Raw genomic sequence first — 22616 nt, 5'->3', positions numbered from 1 at the left:
ACCCCCAGCCTTCCTTAGCCCATAGTCTAAATCCCCCACAACTTTTACTTTAAAGGTGAATTTTCAAAAGGTGCGAGAGATTTCAAAAATTGGCACAGATGCATGTCAATAGCATATACTGGCATACAAGGTATTTTGTAAACTTCAAACCTATGTGCAAAAGGATTCATGAGTAAATCTACGCATGTAAAAAAGGGGTCGTGCAGGAGTGTCCCCAGGTAGGGCTGACATTTATGCATGCTAATCGCTATTTACTAAGGGGGTAATTTTCAAAGGAGTTACGCGCATAAATGTAACTACTATTGTAGTAATTTTCAAAAGCCATTTACTCACGTAAAGTGCACTTATGCGAATAAATCCTATGGACGATTCAATGGCATATCTTGTAGCAATTTTCAAAAGCCCACTTACTCGAGTAAAGTGCATTTACATGCGTAAAACCCAGATTTACGCATGTAAATGCTTTTTAAAATCAGGCCCTAAGAGTTTTATGCCTGTAGATTTGGCAGCTCACTCCTGTATATTTATACCTGCTCTCTATCGGGAGTAAGCGATAGTAAATGTCTTAAAAGTGAAATACGGACTGGGGGAGATGAGACTGAAGAGCCAGGAAGGTGCCAATGATTTAAGACTAATCGGAGAAAATTCTTTTTCACTCAACGCACATTTAAACTCTGGAATTTGCTGCCAGAGGATGTGGTTAGTGCAGTTAGTGTAGCAGGGTTCAAAAAAGGTTTGGATAAGTTCTTGGAGGAGAAGTCCATTAACTGCTATTAATCAATTATACTTAGGGAATAGCCACTGCTATTAATTGCATCAGTAGCATGGGATCCTATTAGTGCTTGGGTAATTGCCAGGTTCTTGTGGCCTGGATTGGCCTCTGTTGGAAACAGGATGCTGGGCTTGATGGACCCTTGGTCTGACCCAGCATGGCAATTTCTTATGTTCTTAATGATCTGCAGATGGACCTGGGTGAACTGCTAGATACATTTGTAACCCTGGTAATTCCATTGCCACACATATGTTGTTAGAGAATATGTTAGAGAATCTCCCATCTTAAACGCGTAAAAAAACCGACGTATGGAGGGGGAATGTAAAATGCATGTAAATTATGCAGGTAAAATCTCTGCGTGTGTATTTTTAAAGTTAGGCGTAAAAATATGTGGGTATAGCAGTTACGGGCCACTTATCTGGATAAAACCTGTTTTTATAGATAAATAGCTTTGAAAATGACCCCTATATATTTAAAAATATGGCTTTGAAATTATTTTTATGTCTTTTTTTGACTATTCTTTCAGATTCTCTCATGGCAGGACTGGCAGCAAAACTTTCTGTATTCAACAATGCCGCAGCAACTTTGCCGACAGCCTTAATGACCAATGTCAGAGCTGATTTCATGGGAATGTCCTTTGATCTCTTTGAGGTAAACAAGGGCTTCCTACAATTTTCTTTTCATAATAAGATTTACATATAAAAAAAAATTATCTGTATATTTCCATCAAAATTAGGTTGGGCTTCGAGCTGAAAGGCTCCAAGAGTTGATAATGAAAAGACGCTTATCTTCACCTACAAGTGAGACACAGCAAGAAAACAAATTTATGGACATTATGAAGATGGTAGGACACCATAAAAATACTTTTAAAATGCTGACAATTATTTTAATCATGTTTCAGCATTTTTATTTTAATGCATTATCTCTTACTTTATAGTTATCTGGATGGAAAGCGCTGCCAGCAGATAAGCCTCTCATAACTGCCAGCATCAAGGCTTTTGAACATGAGCTTTTATATGACGAGTTTGATAAGGATGTCATACAGTATGCAGTGCAGGTACTTCTTACACTAACTTCAGACTGCATGTGTTGTGCTGGGAGTGGACCCTTGGCCAGGTGCAGGATTGGTATGGCCCTCCGGTCGGACCCAGAGAGCGCCGGACCACAGGAGGAGACAGAGGCTAGCTGGAGCTTCACCAATAGCAACCCGAGGATCCCTCAGGTTGAGCCATTGGTTACCCGGGCTGCCTGGTCTTAGATGGGCCTCGCAGGGTCTCCTAGAGAGAAAGTTCAAGGGAGTGCCCACCACGAACAAGGGTGCGTGGTCGGTGTTCAGACAAGGAAGTCCAGAGGTCGCAGAAGGCCAAAACTGAGTGTCCAAGTATATAGCGAGAATCAAGGCCAGAGTCTTAGAGTAGAGTGGTCAGCCAGGCAGGGTCGGTAGCAGAGGTCAGATCAGACATAGTCAAGTCAAGCAGGAAGTCGGATTCTAGGTGACAGATGAGAGTAGATGGTGTTCCAGGCAGAGGTCAGGTCAGGCAGCGATCAAGTAGTCGGAGTTCCAGGCAGAGGTCAGGGCAGGCAGCAATCAAGAATAGTCAGAGTTCCAGGCAGAGGTCAGATCAGGCAACGATCAAGGAGTAGTCAAGAACAAGCAGAGATCAGTACCGTGAGATCAGTCCGAAGGGTACTACCAGGGATGGAGAGATGAAGGAGCAGGAGACACTGGGACTGGCAAGGATCGAGGGCGCAGGATGGTGGTTGCAAACCATCTATAATCTTTTATAGCTTCTCTCTTCATTTACCAGACTAAAGAAGTCCCATACATCCAAAGATATGGGTTAGTCCAAAATGTCTGTCTCCAGGTCAGCCAGCAGAAAGCTCATAGAGTCAACTTCAAGGTTCTGCTAGGTGATCAACCTGATTCTATGGGGATTCTGTGCCACAGTGGTTAGATTTTTCTTGTATCGGATCTCTTTAGAGATTCTCATAGGGTCCAGCTATTCTAAATTTAAAGAAAATTTAATTAGAGATTGATGAGTCTACAATAGTGGCATCATCTCAATACCGTCAATCTGAGGTTCTGGTAAACTAATCCCCAAGAGGAATATCAGAACTAACATGTGCTTCTTCTCATGGATTGGAGAAGGGGCTACCGCTGAGAATCCTAGTGTTTCTATAGTAGGAGAAAAATCAGCAGAAGGATTGGGTGATGGGAACTCTGCAAATTGGTTATTCATATTTATTTATTTATTTAGATTCTTTTTTTATACCGAAGTATAGCGAGGAGCCTTCACTCCGGTGTACAATGAACAACTTCATACATTAAACATTTTTAACAGTGGATATAAACTTAAACATCAGTATTAACAATAACATCTCAGCAAAGCAGAGTGATAAGAAACATTATTAGAAAACGTAACTATAGTAAGTATCATAAGTATCATAAAGTATTCATAATCACAAACCTAGGGAATAAAATCACCTCCATAATTAAGTCCAGAAGTCCCTGCACAGAAGAAGTGACATTGCAGAGTTCTATAAACGAAGAGCATACCTAAATGAATTAGCTATCTGGGAATTAAACTTTCTGAATTAGATATCTGGGAGAGGGTACCCTACTTAAAAGGACAGAGTCCCAGTAAAGGAGTGCCACCTCTCTATCATGCCTTCTTGTCCTGGAATTTTGTTTGTTTTTTTTCCAAACTATAAACTTTAATTATTTTTCAAAATCATTATCAGAAGTAGACACTTCTCATGACATCGAGACACTGTTGTTACAGGCATTCTACAAACCAGATGGAAAGTTTTCCCCAGTAAAGAAGTTCGTAAACCAGCTTCAAGAAGGTGTGGACACTCATTGGTCTAAATCTCTGTTTTCTACTGAAATTCGGCACATTATACCTACATGCGTAGGACTGCCACTGGAAACAAGCGTGTACTATACATCTGTCACAAGTGCTGCAATAAATGGTAAGAGAAACTGAAAATGTGCCTGGAAAATGTACACGTAGCTAAATATTATGCATGAACCCATTTTTTTTAAATTATTTTCTCTGTCTAAGTGAAAGCACAGATTTCACCTACTCCAGCTCCAGATTTCAGCCTGGCTCAGTTGCTCAATGCCAACATTAAACTGCATTCTAAAGTGGCTCTCAGGTAATGACTTTTTTTTTTATCATCCGGTTTAAGAATTTCATAACGCTGAATAGAAGTGTAACCCCAAACTCAGGGAATACGTGAAGATTCAGTCGCATAAAATATACGGCCCAAGATCCAATGCCACTTTACCAAATCAGATGTATCTGCTAAACAGCGCTGTTTGAATATCTGGCCATGTTCAGCAGCCGCTACATAACCAGCTAAATAGTTATCCAGCTAAGTGGTGGGTGGGATGAGGGTATTCCTGGGAGGAGCTACTTATCCGGCTAACTTAAGCAGATAAGGGGCAATATTCAGACTTACCTGGCTAAGGGCCTGATTCATCAAGGTATTTTCCCATAGACAAAGAATGGGAGAAAAGCCTCAGTGAATCAGGCAGTAAGATAGCTGGATACTTTAGACCTGCTATTGAGCAGGTTTAATGTTAGCCAGATTAACTTTCAGCTGGCTCTTCGTTATTTGGGTATATTCAGTGGCGCAGCTGCACTACTGACTATCCCAGACATGTTAGTCAGATATGTTTATCCAGCTAACTCGTTCAGCTATATAGCAGCTGAATATTGACATCATATTGACTAAGTCATCACATAGACAGCCGCAATCCACTCTCTTCAAGCGCCTTTCAGTGGATTCTTCATTGGGGGTGGGGGAAGGGAAGATATTTTCCAGGGCCTAATACATTGATTGTGTCAATTTTCAACTGCACTTAAAAAAAAAAACCAGAGAGTCACTTGCTTTGTATTCCAACATATCACTTTTATTGACTCACTTATGCAATAAAAAAGATCTGACATAAAATATACTTTTTCCTGTGGTAAATTCACAATCCAGAAATAAATACATAAATCAGTAACTGTGTGATCCCTCCTTTCTATTACTAGAGTCCCCTTTATTCCTTTTGGAAATTTAGGGCCTCCACCAGCTATGCCAACTGGAATGTAGGGCCTACAGGACTCTTAACAGTGTACGGTTCCCCATAAATAGTACCCGAGTAATGGTGTATCTCTGGTTGGATGCTTTTCTTCCATTCCCCTGTTTCTGTTTTGTATTGCTTAGGTGTAGGGTTGTCAGTTCACCCCAGGCTACCCCAGTCCTGGTTTTGCCTCGTTGCATGCATGGAGTTGTAGGGAAATCAATGAGAATCGTAATGGGGTGAAACCAGGATTGGATCAGCCTGCTCAGTCAACCTGGGGTGAGTTGGAAGCCTCGTTGATTCTCTGGTATATACCGGGTGGGTGTAGGCTTGTGAGAGGGCACCTTGCAGATGCCACCACTTCTCCTCTCTCCTGCTTCCTATGGATACTGGATGAGTATCCTCACCTTTTCCAAGATTTTTTTCAGTGTGAGCGCTGACTCTCGTGGACTGAATGAATTAGCGGGGAAATAAAAAAAAAAACCAAACCCTAAAGGTGAAAGGAAGGGTGGAAAAAATTCCTTTCAAACCGAAACTCCATAATAAACCTCAAGAGGTAAAGTCGGTTAGAAAGTCTCTTAAACCTCCACAAACCCATGTTCCATTGAATTAGGCTTAGGATTTTTCCAGGAAAAGGGGATCTCTTAAAGGACTTTTTGCACCGAAAGCTACAACTCTTCTGGGAGACTCTGACTTCTATAGACACAGGATACAACCATTGTAGCAGCCTAACATGGGGGTGTTGTGGCACAGATGGAAGGTGCCTCTCAGCTTTTCTACAAGTCCTCACCTTAGTAGGGATCCTAATGGGGCGCTAAAGAAGGCACAAATTTGGGATTTTTTAATAGTAAGTAACATCATTTTTTTCTCCTCCTTTCTCAGCATCGCCAAAGATATAGTAGCAGTAACTGGAATAAACACAAACCTGATTCAGACAAGAGTGGAAGTACAGGGGAAAATTCGTGTGAAGCTCCCTGTGAACTTTGCTGCTGCGGTGAATATTAGAGATCAGAATTTCAAAGCTGATATTGCACCATGCAGCCAGGAAAATGAAGTCTTTTCTATAAGGTTTGTTTTATATTTTTGTGCAACATTTGAGCTTATAAAATTATATTAGCTGCTTTTAAACAGCTCTTCACACAAAATATGTCATGAATCCCATGAAAACATATAGCATATTCAAAGTACGTAAGCAAAATATTATTGTTTTTGTTAAATATTTGTATACTTAAAAATCTAAGGTTAAAATGTATGCATTCTGAGAACAGAGTTCAAAATGGTCGATTTGTCAAAATTCAGAACTTACTCCTACTGCTACTTATCACTTCTATAGCACTATTTTGACATAAGGAGCACCTTACAAAAAATATCTGAGAGACAGTTCCTGCTCGGAAGAACTTACAATGTGCAAGAAAAACATATAGGGCAAAGAAGACTGGAAATTTCATTTATTACGACAATGGTTAAAAATTAAATGAGGCTGTAAGCAGGGGTTAAGATTTAAAAGCAGCTTCAGAAAGGTGGGTATTTAGATGACAATCAAATAAGGCAAGACCAGGAGCATGATGCACCAGCTTCCCTGATTTAAGAGCAATATTCTTCAGATAGTGCATGCAAACAGGCCTTCGTCTAAGCCGTAGGGATGTACAATCATTTGAAACAATACAGGAAATGTCATTTTCTAAATGAAATGATAGAGCATACGAACAATTGTTTTTGTTTTGTTTCTGTTACTTTATTCATGCTGTTTGCAAATAGCGCATGCTAAAAAAAAAAAAAGTGAAACAAAAAGAAATAAAAGAGACATGAAACAAATGAAATAAAATGCAATCGAAATGAAACCAAATTTTTTTTGCATGCTTGCCTCTAGTTGTCATAAAAGTATCCATGTTTGGACTTTGCAGACAGACAAGCAGTTGACACATCTGCGATTACTGCCCACTCCTAGTTATATAAACTATACCACAAATATACACTGAAAATAGAATTCAGATTCACACACACACACACACACACACACAGTCCCGCGTGATGAGGTCATGTTTGAGAGGTAGGACCTCGATTTTCATAGTGAATTTACATCTGGCTCAATATTCAGTGCTGCTTGGCTGATGTTCGGACTTATCCGGCTAACTAGTAGCGTTTAAATATTTGGTCGCGGTTGGTTGCCGCTACTTAGCTGGATAACTTAGTTATCCATCTAAGTAGTGGGTGGGACAGGGCATTTTTGCCTCAAAGATGTGTGCATGCACACAGGTCATGAAAACTGTGCACACAGATACACATAGGGGTAGATTTTAAAAGGCCACGCGCGTTCCCTGCGCACGTACCTGGACGCGGCTATTTTATAACATGGGTGCGTCAGCACTCACATGTTATAAAATATGATTCCCATACACACACGCACGCCAGATTTTAATGTTCTTGTGTGCAAGTGCGGGCAGGTGGCCTCCTCCATGTGCAGGGGGGGGGATATTTTCAATTACGCACGGCGAAGCTATTGGGCTTTCCCAGTTCCCTACCCCTACCTAATCTTCCTCCCCTCTTCACCCCTACCTACCCTAATCTACCCTAGCTAACCCCTATTTTTTAACTTACTTGCTCTAATGAGCAGAAGTAAGTTGCGCATGCCAGCCTGCCCCCTGCCCCCCAGACCCTCCCCTTGGCCCGCCCCTTTTTTCTGGCCCGGCACTTCTGCGCATATCGGGAGTTTGTGTGTGCAGGGCTTTTAAAATTCAGGCTATAGTGCACACAAGAAATCCTGATGTTATTTGCATTATACCGGCTCACAGCTTATAAATAGCTGCACCAAAGAACATTTTTGTGCACGTGGCCTTTCAAACATTAGAAGGAACATTGTTTGGTGGCATTCTGAAGTGTGACTACTTATCCGGTTAACTTAGCTGGATATGTGGCATTATTCAGACTAACCATAGATATATTGAGCTCGACAGTTCTCCTAATAACAGAAAAATCCCACAACATCCAAAGGACCACCACAAATAGGCAAAGTATCAGATTTAACAGTGCTCACAAACCCTAATCCACAGGCTCTTGCCCGCAATGGGCTTCAACCAGCATCATTTGTTTGAGCACATAATTTACCTCATATACTTCTCCAACTTATCTGGCTAACTCAATCGTATCCAGGTATATTCAGTGGCACAACAATGCTGCTGAATATCCCAGCTACGTTTGCTGGATATTTTTATCTAGCTAGCTTTCTTAGCCAGTCATTCACTGAATATGGTCCTCATAGCTCCCAGTTGGTCCTAATATATGACTCTACAATTTGATCCAGGTCCCCTTCAGGGCCGGCCCAACTTGTCTCCCCATTGGCTCTCTAGTGCCCTCTTTTTAGTATTTCAGCAGCAACCTTCTTTTCTGCTGATGGGGTGTTAATGGAGGCTAATCTAGCAAGTTGAATGCTTTGACGTCTCCATCCTGCGAGCCAGCATGAATGTGGCCAATTGTTTTTTGAGTTCTGCCCATCCAGTGAACATGATCTCACCTTCCACTGCTAATGGCTGCAAGTTCTGAGCTCCAAGAGAAAGGAATAAAGCTTCTTTTGTGCATGCCTTTTCTCCATTGGGGCTTCCAGCGAAATATTCTCTTCCTTGCACAGGAAAGATTTTCTTTGGATGGCTTTCTCTGTTGGCGTGGATACTGCTGATCTGCATTTGCCTTAATCCCCTTCCCCAGCTGATGATTCTAGGAAATTGCTCTAGCTCTTTCTCCACAATCGGCTCTAGTTCTTTGCCCAGGGTTGGCCACCCCATCCAACACAGCTCATCCTCCTGCTAGTGCAAGCCCAAAGAAAGGCACTCGGTGAGGAGAAGGAGAGGGATGGCCAAGACAACCACTGTGTCAGTCATTGTACCATTTGCCCCACTAGCTCAGGGCCCTTCTTTGGAATCTTAGCCTTCAATATGACAATATGACTCCTACAAAGGAGGTTGAATTAATCAAAGTCTGAAACTTGTGAGCCATAGTGCCAATAATCAGAGTTTTCAACCTGAGCTACTGTCCATTCATGCTTTTCTCATAATCATTCAGAATTCAATTACGGTATCTTTAAAAAAAAGTACAAAACATCTATTAAAATAAATGTAAATCTTTTATTTGCTCACCTTGTTTAAAACTTATGCTAATTCAACCCCTCTGGCCAGGTGTACTAAGGGTTTTCTCTCATTTTGTATCTGAAGGCAAAATATTTATGTAAGAGAACCCCAAAATTTGCCCCTTACTAATGAAGTAATTATGGCCACAATGGCCTCAACAGACCTGGTGTGCCAGTAATGTAGGAGCAGTGGTCTGAACAGGTCTTGCCCCTATTAGTGAGATCAGTAAGTGTGTTAGGAGGTTTGGCACTCCCATTGAGAAGTGCCCTAGGTTTGATAAACGTTTGCACTTTTGTGATGCGGTAGGATTTTGGAATCGGAGCCTGGAGAATCTTGTCTGCCCACTGCAATCTGAGGGTGCCAACTCTCCAAGGAGTGGTGCTAGTGGGATCTTTCCTTTTACACTTTATTTATTTAGTTAATTAGTTCCATTTTATTACATGGTCTAACTACCAGGGCCTCAGAGCGAGTAACGTCTTCATTCTAAAAAAAATAAATGGAGTGAATAATCAATATTTATTACAGACATACAAAATAACACATTTAATCACATAAAACAATAGTAATAAAAACAAACCACTTCCTCTCCTCCCCACACTTGTCACTCAAAGAAACCCATCCTCTCTAAAAAGATCAAATGGACTTCTACCACTAAATCCTCAGGCTTCTGTTCCTTCTACCAGGGCCAGATTTAGGCATAGGCATCACAGGCTCATTCCTAGGGGACCAAATTCTGAGTGCCCAAAACCTGGGACTCCCCCTGCTGCTTTCTGATTTCCAGAGGGCCAAAAACCTCCATCCCAAGTCCTCTGCCTATAGGCCCCGTAATCTTAAATCCAGCCCTGCCTTCTACATCAGCTATCTTCCCTAGAAAAGAGTCAGGTCTTCAGCTGTTTTGGAATGTAAAGTTGTTCAGTTCCACTTGTAAATCCAGATAAGGCCCCAAAAAACGTAATACATGATTCCTAGTAGAAATAAAATTTATCTCATAAAGAATTGGCAAAGAGAGTAAAGTTTGATCTGATGAATGGAGTGATCTAGATAGACAATAATTCATCTGACTACCAATTGGTAACCAATGCAAACTCCATAATAAAAGGAGTGAGGAGATCAGATGTTTTATTAACAAAATCTTTGCAGCGGAGAATCTGAAGACATCTAAGTGCCTTCTTTGGAAGTCATGCATATAAGACTTTACAATAACCTAGTCTCAAAGTGACTGTCCAAGATCATTAGTTACATAGTATTGTCGGCAGAAAAACACCAAACGGTCCATCCAGTCTGCCCAGCAAGTTTCCCATGGCAGTAACTTCTGCAGGGCTAAAGCCAAAGTGGATGTACTAATATTGTGGCTTTAGCCCTGCAGGTATGCAATAAGTCCTGCCCACACATAGTAAGCGACTTTTATTCTTTTATTTTTCATTTTTTATCTTCCATGTCATATCCGAAGCACCTTACTCCCTGGTATTCTATCACATTTTAATCATAATAATTGCATCATGATTTACACTAACACCAAGGCAATCCTCTCCAGTGCATTCCCATCTATTTCCACCACTATTGTTTGTAATTACACCTGTATACAGATTGTGCCCTGCTTCTCCTCTTTCCACATTGTTTCTGTTTTCCATTGTGTTGTCTAAACACATACATGTTATCATTTGTATCATTTTTTAACATTTGAACACCCATGTATGTTGTTTTTTAATTTTCTTATTTATTTATGTATGTTTATTTATTTCTTAATATTGTATATATATTTGTTTCTAGTTGCCCCTGAGGCAGCTCTCGACCAAAGATCGAAACTCGGCCAGAGTCGGGCTAATTTCAATAAAGGGCTTTTTTACATACACGGATCTTCACTTTTTTATTGAAACATATGCACATACTTTTGGTGCAGAAATATGTGGTATTTTATAAACTAAGTGACTCCCACCACCAATAATGCATATTCATTGTGGATATCCTGAAAACCAGACCTGTTTGCAGTACTCAAGGAGTTGAGTTGCCTACCCCCCTGCTGTAAACACACTGACTTAAGCATGTATGTGATGACTTACACAGACTATTGAAAATTACCCTCCCAATGCACAGGTATTTTCTTGACTGTCTCCTGATGCTAGACAGTATTTGTAATGAAGTTTTCTTCTGAAATATAGAAAAGAAAAATGAATGTTTACAACAATAGATTAGGTTCACTCAAGAAATTAAAAAGAAAAGCATCTAATTTCAACAATAATACTGAATTCTTCATTACTTTGTGATAAAAGTGGTTTTTTCTTTCAGTACATCTAATAACCTTTTATTGGCATTATTTGGAAAACCAAAGTTAAAACACTGTTTTAGAATTACACTTTAATCTGCAAACTATACTACTGTCCTTCATATTCTGTCCAGGTCCAGTGCATATGCTGTAGTACGAAATGCTGAAGACTTAGCTTCTGCTAGGATGATTCCAGTTGTGCCAGCTGAGATAATTCCAAATGTACTAAAGCAGCCCTTCAATCCAGGAAAAATGTCAGCAAGAGAAGTTTCTGGAACTATGGTAACATATGTTTGAATGTCACTATTGGATATTTCTTTTTGTCCTCTGCAAATCAGTTGTCAGTTATTAAGACTAGCCTTAATTTTTCTTTAAATATCAAGGATAATGGCACTCTTAGGAAACTGTTAGTAACCCATTATATTTTAACTTTTTAACATAGTTTGAATAAAAAATGTTTAGTCTGTGGTCATTATTAGTCTTTATACAACATAAGTTGTGTAAAGACTAATAATGGTGACATGGAAACTCTGTGGAAAAGAAATTGACTAGGACACTAAGGACTTTCAAAAAGGTGTCTAAGACAAAATGAGGAAAATGGTTAGGAAAAACTGAAAAGATCAACTGCTCAGGCGTGGATGTTGTTTAAAAATACCATCTTGGAAGCCCAGAACAGATGTATTCCACGCATTAGAAAAGGTGGAAAGAAGGCTAAACGACTACTGTCATAGTTGAAAGGTGAGGTGAACGAAGCTATAATATCTAAAAGAACATCTTTCAAGAAACGGAAAAGGGATCTGAATGACAGGAAATAGCATAACGACTAGCAAGTCAGATGCAAAGCATTGATAAGAAAGACAAAGAGAGAATTTGAAAAGAAGCTTGCTGTGGAAGCAAAAACTCATAATAAAAACGTTTTCAGGTGCATTCAAGGTTAAAAGCCTGAGAGGGAGTCAGTTGGACCATTAGATGATCAAGGGGTAAAAGGAGCACCATACAGGGCCAGATTTATACATTTCTATGCCCTAGGCCAAAGCACAATTCTGCGTCCCCCTCCCCCTCAAAAGTTGATTTATAATTTTCAATTTAATATGTAATAATTTATTTTTGAAACATTTTTAAACTTGCGATGAGTGAACCCAGAAGCAAAATAAAATAAAACGGACCAAAACCAGTAAAAACAATTTCAGCCCACGGGACCTGCATCGCCCCGCGGATGTTCTTCTGTCCCACTTGACCTGCGCTGAAATATTTTGAACCCGACCCGGCCCGCGGGTTCGGGTCAGGCCAGCCTGCAAAATGCAGATGTCTGCCTATATAACCCATACAAGGTACGACGATTTCTTCTTTGGTTAGTTCAAATTATTCATCCAGATGGCGTATTCGATACAAAAAAACAGCGAATAAAATTGACATAAAATGCAGAAGATTTACATCGATTCTCATCTGACATTATAGAATTTTATTGAAATCTTTTGCATTTTGTGTCAAACTTACATTACACCACATTAAATGATGCTGCATAAAGAAGCCATAAGTTGTGTATGTTTCATGTTTTTTAATAAAAATCGCAGCCCTCTTATAATTTGGCGAACACCCCCGTCAACTTTTTCTGCTAATGGCTTTTAGCCCTGAGTTAACAAAACAGTATATAAAAGTAGTAACGATATATTTTACGTACCTATTATCAGTAGATATGTAGAAGACAAGCGATATGAGCGTAATGAGTCACTTGGAATCACTACTGTAACGCCAAATCTGGAATTTTCCTTTAACACGTGGTTTACGCTGAGTGTGTGAGAGAGAAATAGCAAATGCTTTTTGCCTGTGACTGAGCAAGACAGCGCAAACTGTAGAGACGGGCAACATAAATGTACCGCTCAATTTATTTAAAGTATATGGATGTAAATTTAAAAAACAGCATTTTATATGGCCTTTTCAAAATAATACTGAAAAATTTGTAAATGTTTGATTGTTATTTCTGCTGTATATACGCCCCCCTGTCTGCTGCGCCCTAGGCCATGGCCTAAGTTGGCATTATGGGAAATCCGACCCTGAAGCCATAGCAGAGAGACTAAATGAATTCTTTGCACATAGACCTGTGCGGCTTACGCTCATACATTTATGCCTCTTTGGGTACAAGCAATAAATGTGTATGTTTCCCTTTTGAAAATCAAAAGTGTGTGTGTGACTGGTTTCCCCTGCCCCCAGGAGCACCACTTTCAAGTATGGCTTAAAGACCATGCGACATTGCTTCCACGCATGCTTTTCCGCATACAACAACCAGGATGATTTAAAAACAAAAACATTTATGCACATAAAATTGCATTTGATGCACATAAATGCTTTTGAAAATTCCCTCAATGTGCAATAATAAAACCTTTTAACAAAAGGTATGAGGCGAAGATACAAGTTTCAGTATATTATAAAATGTTCAGTTGTAAGATTACAAAAAGGGGAAGCCTTGTAAGAGATGACGTACCTTACTGATTCCATAAATGCTCTTCATGGGTTGTGAGGGAGTTGTATGTTAAAGAGCATTTATATACAGTCCTCTTCTGAGAAATATGCCCTTTTCAGCATATAATAATATTTAATAAGAATAGGACTGTGGAGAGAAAATCAGGGTTCTCACTTATAAAATCTATTGACAGAAGCAGTGTGCAAATGCAAGGAAGTCACGTGTCTACTGCTTATTACAAAGTGATATCATTTCATTAATTTGTTTTGTCTTGTGTGTTGCAGTGCTGGAATTTAATACTGTTATGAAAAGGAATAATAGAAAGACATGGGTAATTTACAGCCAGATGCAAATAGACAACCTGGCATTTTCTCATGTTTATTCATGGGGATAATCTAATGTCAGTAAAATCTAGGATGGTGGACCTCAGCATACCGCATGATGCAAGGAAGAGATACAATGTAAAATACTGTCTGAGATTTGAACAGTTTTGACACATGAGCACATGAAAAATGTTAATCCATTCTTTCTTACTTTGATAGGGACGACTGTCTTCCGAAATTATTTCTAAGGAAGCTATTGATTCCACAGAGCAACCATCTTATCATCCAGCTCAAGTTGCTTCTTCTACGTGTTTTAAAGCAACTGCTTTGGATGTGAAAGTGTGCCTAGAAAGGAAAGCTGCAATGCTCAATTTATCAGAAGATTCTCCTTTCTATTTTCTGTCTGGGGATAATTTTTATAAAATAACTTTAAAGCCAAGTAAGTACTTATGCAGTATGTTCTTTGCTACAAAATATGAAGGAACAACAATCAGAACTTAGCAAGCTCGGTACTAAAGCTCCTGAAATAATTTTGTTAGTGATCTTGGGATTTCTTGTACAAATCCTTATGGAAAAAAAAAAAAAGCATAAATGAACAATGACTGTAGCATGATCAATCATGGCTAAAAAAAAAAAGTCACTCTGGTCAACCAAGATTAGTGGGCTTTGTGCACTAAAATGGCAAATATCATGCATTAAATGGAATAGTATGTACTAATTTCCCTATTGGCATGCAAAATTTAGCACCTGACTTTGCAAACAGCTTTTTTTCATGTAGTCTTTTTCACAAGTGATTTTTTTTCTGCAAATTCATTGATAATGAGCCCCTGTGATGCAAAATTATGCAAAGCAGCTTATTAACTATGAATGTAACAATAAATAATGCACAAAAATAGCTTCACAAATGTTTTTTCATTAAAAAATGTATAACTAAACCTCTGAAGGAAGAGAGAAGGGGAATCCTTATCGGGAGAGGAAAGAGAATCCTTGGGGAGAAAGCGACAGGGATCAAGGAAGCGGGAGTAGAGAAAAACAGAAGGAAAGGGGCAATCAGTTTTGGGGAGTAGAGGGAGTGAATGAGGAAATGAAGTCCTGGAGGAAACAGGGAGGCAGAGGTGAGAGAGTAAGGGAGACAGAGGTGGGATGGAGAGAAAGAAGCACTCTGAGGATTGGGGCAAAGGTTCAAGGGGAGATAGGGGGCTTGGCGAATGGTTGATAGGAGAGAAAGGAATAAGAAAATGGTGAGATATGAAAAATGTTGAAGAGATAATTTGAAAATAAGCAAATGTGATGGCCCCTACTGTCACATCATCATTAAGTTCTAGGTATTTCTATATTCAGAAAGCAGTCTTGTGCAGTGGCATAGCCAGAAATGAATTTTTTGGGGTGCTCAAGGTTAACATGGGTGGCAGTTGACTTACAAGTCTACTATATGTACTCTTATCAATAAATAATGCCTTAGAGTGCATCTGACGATGGATTTCTAAGTAGTTTCATCATGAGTGTGGATTTAAAATATTTTAATTCTATTATTTCAAGTACTTACCAGTATTAAAGATACCCTATTAATCTATATTAATTTAATTTATTTTATATTTATTGCAGTTTATAAATATACATCATACAAGAAGTAACAGAGGTTTAACAGAAACATCAGATCCAATTACGTAATAAAACAAATATCAATGTATTCTTTTATGAATCCTCTTTCCAAATATGCAGGGAATATCATAATTACAACAAAACTGCAATAATCATCATAATAAGAACTTAAGATCTGCAACAGGTGCAGAACAGAACTAGGACGTGCAAAAAATATATATTCAATTGCTGGTGCCACCTCAGTGACAGCAAAACAATCTCCCTCCAATGCCAAACACTTTGGGGCAGATTTAAAAAGCCCTGCGCGCATAAATCCGGTTGGATTTACGCACGCAGGTGGGTTACGTGCGCCGAGCCTATTTTGCATAGGCCCGATGACGCGCACAAGCCCCGGGACGCGCATATGTACCGGATCTTTGAAAAAGGGGCGGGGCGACGGTCCGGGGGCGGTCCAGGGGCAGGACCGAGGTATCCGGCACAGCGGCTGTGCCAGGGGATCGTGCGCCGGCATTCGGCCGGCGCAAATAACACAATAAAGGTAGGGGGGGATTTAGGTAGGGCTGGGGGGGCGGGTTAGATAGGGGAAGGGAGGGGAAAGTGTGGGGGAGTGGAAGGAAAATTCCCTCCGAGGCCCCTCCGATTTTGGAGCAGCCTCGGAGAGAACTGGGAAAGCCATCGGGGCTCCCCTAGGGCTCAGCACGCGCAAGGTGCACAAGTGTGCATCCCCTTGCGAGCGCCGACCCCGGATTTTATAACAAGCGAGCGGCTGCGCACGCATGTTATAAAATCTGGCGTAGATTTGTGCGTGCCGGGTTGTGCGCACAAATCTATGCCCCGCGCGTAACTATTTTAAATCCGGCCCTCTGTGAAGTAAGGACAAATCCCTACAAATAAAAAAAAAGCAACACCTAGAACCTTCCCATGCCATACCATAATAGCTGTAACTCTCAGGACCTCAAACAGCAGCAACTTTATCTACAAAAGGCAGCAGAGGCAAACATTACACCAAGCCCTAGAACACTAATACTCTACGTAGTGGGCATACAGAACAAGATTAACTGCTACAAATTCCTACAGCGAAACTACACGCTAACCAAAATACTGCACTTCTGTCACATATGTGCAACACAGACAGAGCCTTACCTAATACAGAATAAGGGCTATAAATTGGAAACAAACATGCAGTCAAAACTGAAATGGAAAGCCTGAGAAATCAGCCTCAGCCTCTGTGAACACTGGAATACTGAAGAAACAGCAAAATACAAATATATAAGAAAAGCACATTCCCAAAGATGGCATATTCCAATTGCTGAAAGTCAAAAATTTTTTACCTTTGTTCTCTGATTTTTGTTCTAATCGGTTGGTCCAATCTCTTTGTGCACCTTGTCTGTCTTTTTCCTAATTCCTTTGTTCAGGGTATCTTTTATTCTTTCTGTTTATTCTCTCTCCTCTTGTCTTCTTTCCTTCTCCTTCATTCACACACACACAGGACACACACACAGATTCTCTCTCACATGCACTTTCTCAAACACATGCTTTCTCCTCACACAGGCCTCCCAACTCTTGCATGCTCTCTCTCTCATACAACAACACAGGCCTTCCACTCAAACTCCTACTCTCATATGCTCTCTCTCTCACATGCAGGATCTCACTCGCAGGTTCCCACTCCTACACACTCTCTTTTACCCCAGGCTCCCACATCACACACACAGGCTTTCACTCTCACATAAAGGGGCGGATTTCAGAGCCCTGCTTGCCTAATCCACCCAAAACCGGGCGGATTATAGGCGAGCAGGGCCCTGCGCACCGGTGAGCCTATTTACATAGGCCTACAGGCGCGCGCAGGGCCCCGGGACTCGCGTAAGTCCCGGGGTTCTCCGAGGGGGCGTGTCGGGGGCGTGTTGGGGGGCGGGCCCGGTCGTCACGGCGTTTCGGGGGCGTGTCGGCAGCGTTTTGGGGGCAGGTACGGGGGCATGGCTACGGCCCGGGGGCGTGGCCGCGCCCTCCGTACCCGCCCCCAGGTCGCGGCCCCGGCGCGCAGGAGGCCCGCTGGCGCGCAGGGAGTTTACTTCTCCCTCCGGGAGGCGTAAAATCCCCGGAGAGAAAGGTAAGGGGGGGGTGTAGACAGGGCCGGGCGGGGTGGGTTAGATAGAGGAAGTGAGGGGAAGATGAGGGAGGGGCGTTAGGGAAGGATTCCCTCCAAGGCCGCTCCGAATTTCGAGCGGCCTTGGAGGGAATGGGGGTAGGCAGTGCGGCTCGGCGCGCGCCGGCTCTACAGAATTCATAGCCTTGCGCGCGCCGATCCAGGATTTTAGTGGATACGCACGGCTCCGCGCGTATCTACTAAAATCCCGCGTACTTTGTTGGCGCCTGGAGCGCCAACAAAAGACGCCAACAGCGCCTTCTTTGAAAATCTACCCCAAAAGGTTTCTACTCAAACACACACACAGGCTCTCTTACACGACCTCTCCCACATGCAGGCTTCCACTCCCACATGCTCTCTTTCACACCACTGTCTCTCGCATCTACATGCTTTCTTTCATAAATACACAGATAGGCTTCTCCACTCCCAAGCTCTCGCTCATACACACACACACATACACATACTTCTTACTCCCATGCTCTTGCTCATACATACACAGACAAGCTACTCACTCCCATGCTCTCTTTCATACACACATACACCCAGGCTTCTCACTCTAATTTTTTCTCTCATACATACACAGACAGGATTCTCACTCCTAAGCTCTTCAAATACACAGACATGCTTCGCAGCCCAATGCTTCTCTTTCATATACACACACACACATACATACACACAGGCTTCTCACTCCCATTCTCTCTCTCATACACACACACAGGCATCTCACTCCCATTCTCTCTCACATACACACACCAAAAACAGGCTTCTCACTCCATGATCTCTTTCATACACACACACAGGCTTCTCATGCCTATGCTCTCTTTCATATAACACATATACACACAAATCTGAAATTCCATTTGAACTCAGTTTTGAAAGATTTGTAACCTCCTAAGGGAGATGAGTGGCTGGGATGGGGAGGGAGAGAGAGAGTCTGAAGGAATGGGAGGGGGAGGAGAGGGATATAAGAATAGGAAAGGGAGGTTGAGGGATGTGATGACAAGAAAATCAGATGAGTAAGATGTGAACAAAGGGAAAGATGTGCTTTCGCCCAAGTTATATTGACCCATGTCTCTATACCTGCTTTCACCCATTTCATGTTATCCAGGTTATTTTTCTACCCTGTTCATTGTAAAACAAGACTTGTCTCTGTTGTTTTGCTGGTTGTAATGTAAACCGAAGTGATAATTAATCTTGTTAATTGAACCTCGGTATATAAAAGTTATAAATAAATAATACATAAGGAATGAAAGAGCAATGGTAGAGAGAGAGAGAGAGAGGTGGAGAAAAGAGGAATGGAGAGAGATGAAATGAAAGAAAGATAAATATCAGAGAGACAGAAGAGGGGGTAGAAGAGATGGAGATGGGCAAAAAGATACAGAAGGAAAAGTAATGAAAAGGAAGTCCAAGACAGGAGTCTGGAAAAGTTAGACAGGATCAGACGAGAGACGATAAGGAGAGAAGAAGAGACCAAGGTAGAAAATAAATTGTATCTTCACTTGAGAGATATTGTTTATATGACATTTAAATATGTTTTTATGATTATGGGGCCTGTGTAATTAAGGTTTGCTGTGATTTAAGGGGTAATTTTCAAAGAATGCAAAGACCATGGTTACTTTTGACCCACAGATTTTATGCTAATTTTTAAAGCAAAAATACGCTTTAAATTACCTTGGGAAAACTACCCACACATGTTTTACACCTGGTAAATGTGTGTGAGTAGTTTTCCCAGCAAAATGTATGCACCTATTTTATTTTTTAATTTTAAAAAATAATGCATATAACTCAGACTTCCCTGTCCCTGGAAACACCTCTCTGGTCTGAGGGGTGGAAATACACACTTATAGCTGTATGTGTATATTTTTCACCTGCATAGCGGGTGAACAATTTTATAAAAGCCCATTTCTGCAGGTAAACCACAGCTTTATCTGTGAGCATGTCTTCTGAAATTATCCCCCTCTGTTTCTCTGTCTATTTCATTTTTTTCTTTATTTGTAGAATAGAATAGTGCAGGGGTGGCCAACTCCAGTCCTCAAGAGCCACAAACAGGGCCTGGTTTTCAGGATATCCATATTTGAATATGCATGAGATAGATTTGCATTTCATTGCCTTCCAAGGTATGCAAATATATCTTATACATATTAATTATGGGTATCTTGAAAACCAGACCTGTTTGTGGCTCTTGAGAACTGGAGTTGGCCACCCCTGGAATAGTGTTTCTCTAGTGCTAGCTGATATGATTTACTCATTTGAATGTACAAGGTATGCTAGCAAAGAAATCAGCTGATGAATTCATGTTCCTGCCTGCTAATACTATAAAGGGATGTGAAAAACAAAGTTTGAAGCATTTTGAACAATTGAGAGATAAATACCATACATTCTTTTACTTTTAACTAATCCAAAATAAGATTTTCACAAATCCACACTAAGACCAAATCATGAACATTTTTTGGTATCAAAATCACAGACTTTGGTTCATATATAACAGAAGTCATAAATTGCTAGAGCAAATCATCTTTACAGCATATTTCTTTGTTCCCATGTTATTCATTTTAGAAAGCAGTGGAATACATTTTCGACATAATACTAAACATTTTGTTGTTTTAGGTCTCACAGACGCATCAGTTGATAAAATTCAAATAGAATTTCAGTCTGGGTCCTGAGGCTGCCACAAAAATGGTGCGTTAGTCAGGACTGAAAATGTAGAGGAGCACCAAAAAGAAAGTGAATCCCCTATCCACAAAGCAGCCTCACAAAACTGAAGAGATCCTCAATGGTGAAGATGGAGTCAGAGGTACGTCAAGGAGATGCATGCAAATACACTTGTCCTGCTCGTAAAAATTAATAAAACAGAAAGCAAAATGGGAATCCTGAACTATGGTTTCTTGAAGACAGTTCTCCATACATAGGACAACCCTGTTACTTATATCCAGCATTTTAACACAATGTTTATATGTCCCTAGATTTCATGATGGAATATGATTGTGAATAGTATAATTCACGGTGCTGACATCTCACAATTAAAAAGAACTAATTATGGTTATCACCAATACTCCAAGTTTAAAGTTGAAAACAATTATTATTGACCACAAAATACAGTAGCAATGGATTTGCATCCAACGTAAATTTATTCTTTTCAATTACTGTAAGTCGTGAACTGGCACTGCATAAGAAAAGGAGTTGGGCAGACTAGATGGACCTTGAGGTCCTTATCTGACATTATATTTTACATTTCTGTGCACAGATAGAAGCAGGCATAATGGTTTTCAAGTAGGTAAAATGTATTGTTTCTACAGCACTTGTGTACATTTAAATAAAAATTGCAGCATATGATGTCAATAAAACTGTTCTGTATGCTCTTCCATTAGGAAAACTTAAATAATTACCCAGCATCTTCAAACTCTTCTGATAATTCCACTACCAGTGGGATGTTAAACAACATGTCAGATGAATTTGATGGAAAATATACGCAAAACAAGTGAATATGTAAATCTGAAAAGGCAAAAAACAGCCTCTAAAGACAGTTCACGAAAATCAGAAGATCCGAAGACCACACAAAAGAAGCAGCCGGAGGAGCAATAGGTGGCACCGGAAAGAGAACACTAAAAGCAAAAAGAAACCTATGCATTCAAATTCTAAGTAGCAGCAGCAGCAGCAGCAAGCAGCAGAAGTGCCAGCAAAAGCGAAAAGAGCAGTAAGCGAAAGCCGCAGCAGCAGCAGCGAGCAAGCAGCAGCAGCGGCAGCAGCAGCAGCAGCGACAGCAGCAGCAGTGGCAGCAGCAGCCGCCGCTATAGCACTAAAGGTTCCAAGCACCAGCCAAATAACTGACAGGAAGCACAACAGCAGGACTCCTGCTCGTAGTAGCCAAAGGAGCAGTGCCACTAAGTATCGCAAGGAGAAACTTCCTAAGCATGCGCCCAAGAATCAGGAGGACAGCAACAGCGCAGAAGAATGGGTAAGAGATAGCGTCAGCACTGGGATGCGCACTGATTCTTCTTCAGTACAAGAATCCATTGCATTTATATTTCCGTTTTTAAATTTTGCAGGGAATTGCCTCTTCCAGAAATTTATCAGTTTCAGTTCAAGCAAACTCCTGGCCATTGGTATGTCCAGTTCAATACTGCATCTACTTATATCTATTTTAATATTTCTCTCTGGCAAAGTTATTACATGTAAGATATTTATTTTTATGCACCTCAAATAATATGCACATGTTTATAAAATAGGTAGAAAAAGTATGCATTTTCTTTCATTGGAAATATTTTCTGCATACAGAACTCTGCTGTATTTTATCAAATACTAGAATACATTTCTGCATGTTCACTTAAACTTGCAAATGCTGTACTACAGATAGGTTTGAAAGTTAGGATCCCTATGTATAGCACGCTAATTAGCATGCACATTAAATGGCCTTAGAATACATGCTAAGCTGTAATGCATAGGCCCCTATATTACCTAAAATTATTTGCTAGTACTACTGCTTTAAAATAATAATGATCTACAAATCATTGTTTGATAGGTAGAAATTAGATATATGGTGGTGCATACATTGAACAACCTCTTAATGCAAGAGAACATAATAACATAATTCAACAAAAGGCACAGCAGTAAGCATAACATAGTGCCAGAAATGTGAGTTATTGTGCTCCTACTCTGACCTACCATTTTAATTTCCAGCATTAAGAAAATGTGCCTTAAGTTCTCCACCTTTAACACACTTCCCTGCATTGCTGGGAAATACCTAATGCCTTCTTTTTCCAAGGAATTTGCATGCAACCTGCACCCATTTAGCTCTGATTTTTCTTCCTGTTTTAGTATGCATTTTCTTTCAGAGGGTAAATACCAGGGTTAACTTA

General features: G+C 40.6%; 1 protein-coding gene across 1 annotated transcript in view; it reads left to right on the top strand.

The window, feature by feature from the left end:
* Window positions 1-22616, top strand: part of LOC115081669 (vitellogenin-1-like) — a 90450-nt gene that overhangs the window by 45547 nt on the left and 22287 nt on the right. Inside the window, 9 exon segments of the mRNA XM_029586093.1 lie at window positions 1299-1423; window positions 1509-1616; window positions 1710-1829; window positions 3556-3745; window positions 3838-3931; window positions 5730-5915; window positions 11366-11513; window positions 14235-14454; window positions 21401-21583. Coding sequence (XP_029441953.1) covers window positions 1299-1423; window positions 1509-1616; window positions 1710-1829; window positions 3556-3745; window positions 3838-3931; window positions 5730-5915; window positions 11366-11513; window positions 14235-14454; window positions 21401-21583 — 1374 coding nt within the window.

The sequence above is a fragment of the Rhinatrema bivittatum genome, unplaced genomic scaffold (assembly GCF_901001135.1).
Source record: "Rhinatrema bivittatum unplaced genomic scaffold, aRhiBiv1.1, whole genome shotgun sequence".
Taxonomy (NCBI): Eukaryota; Metazoa; Chordata; class Amphibia; order Gymnophiona; family Rhinatrematidae; genus Rhinatrema; species Rhinatrema bivittatum.
The sequence above is the reverse complement of the archived record's forward strand: the minus strand, read 5'-3'. Positions and strand labels throughout refer to the sequence as shown.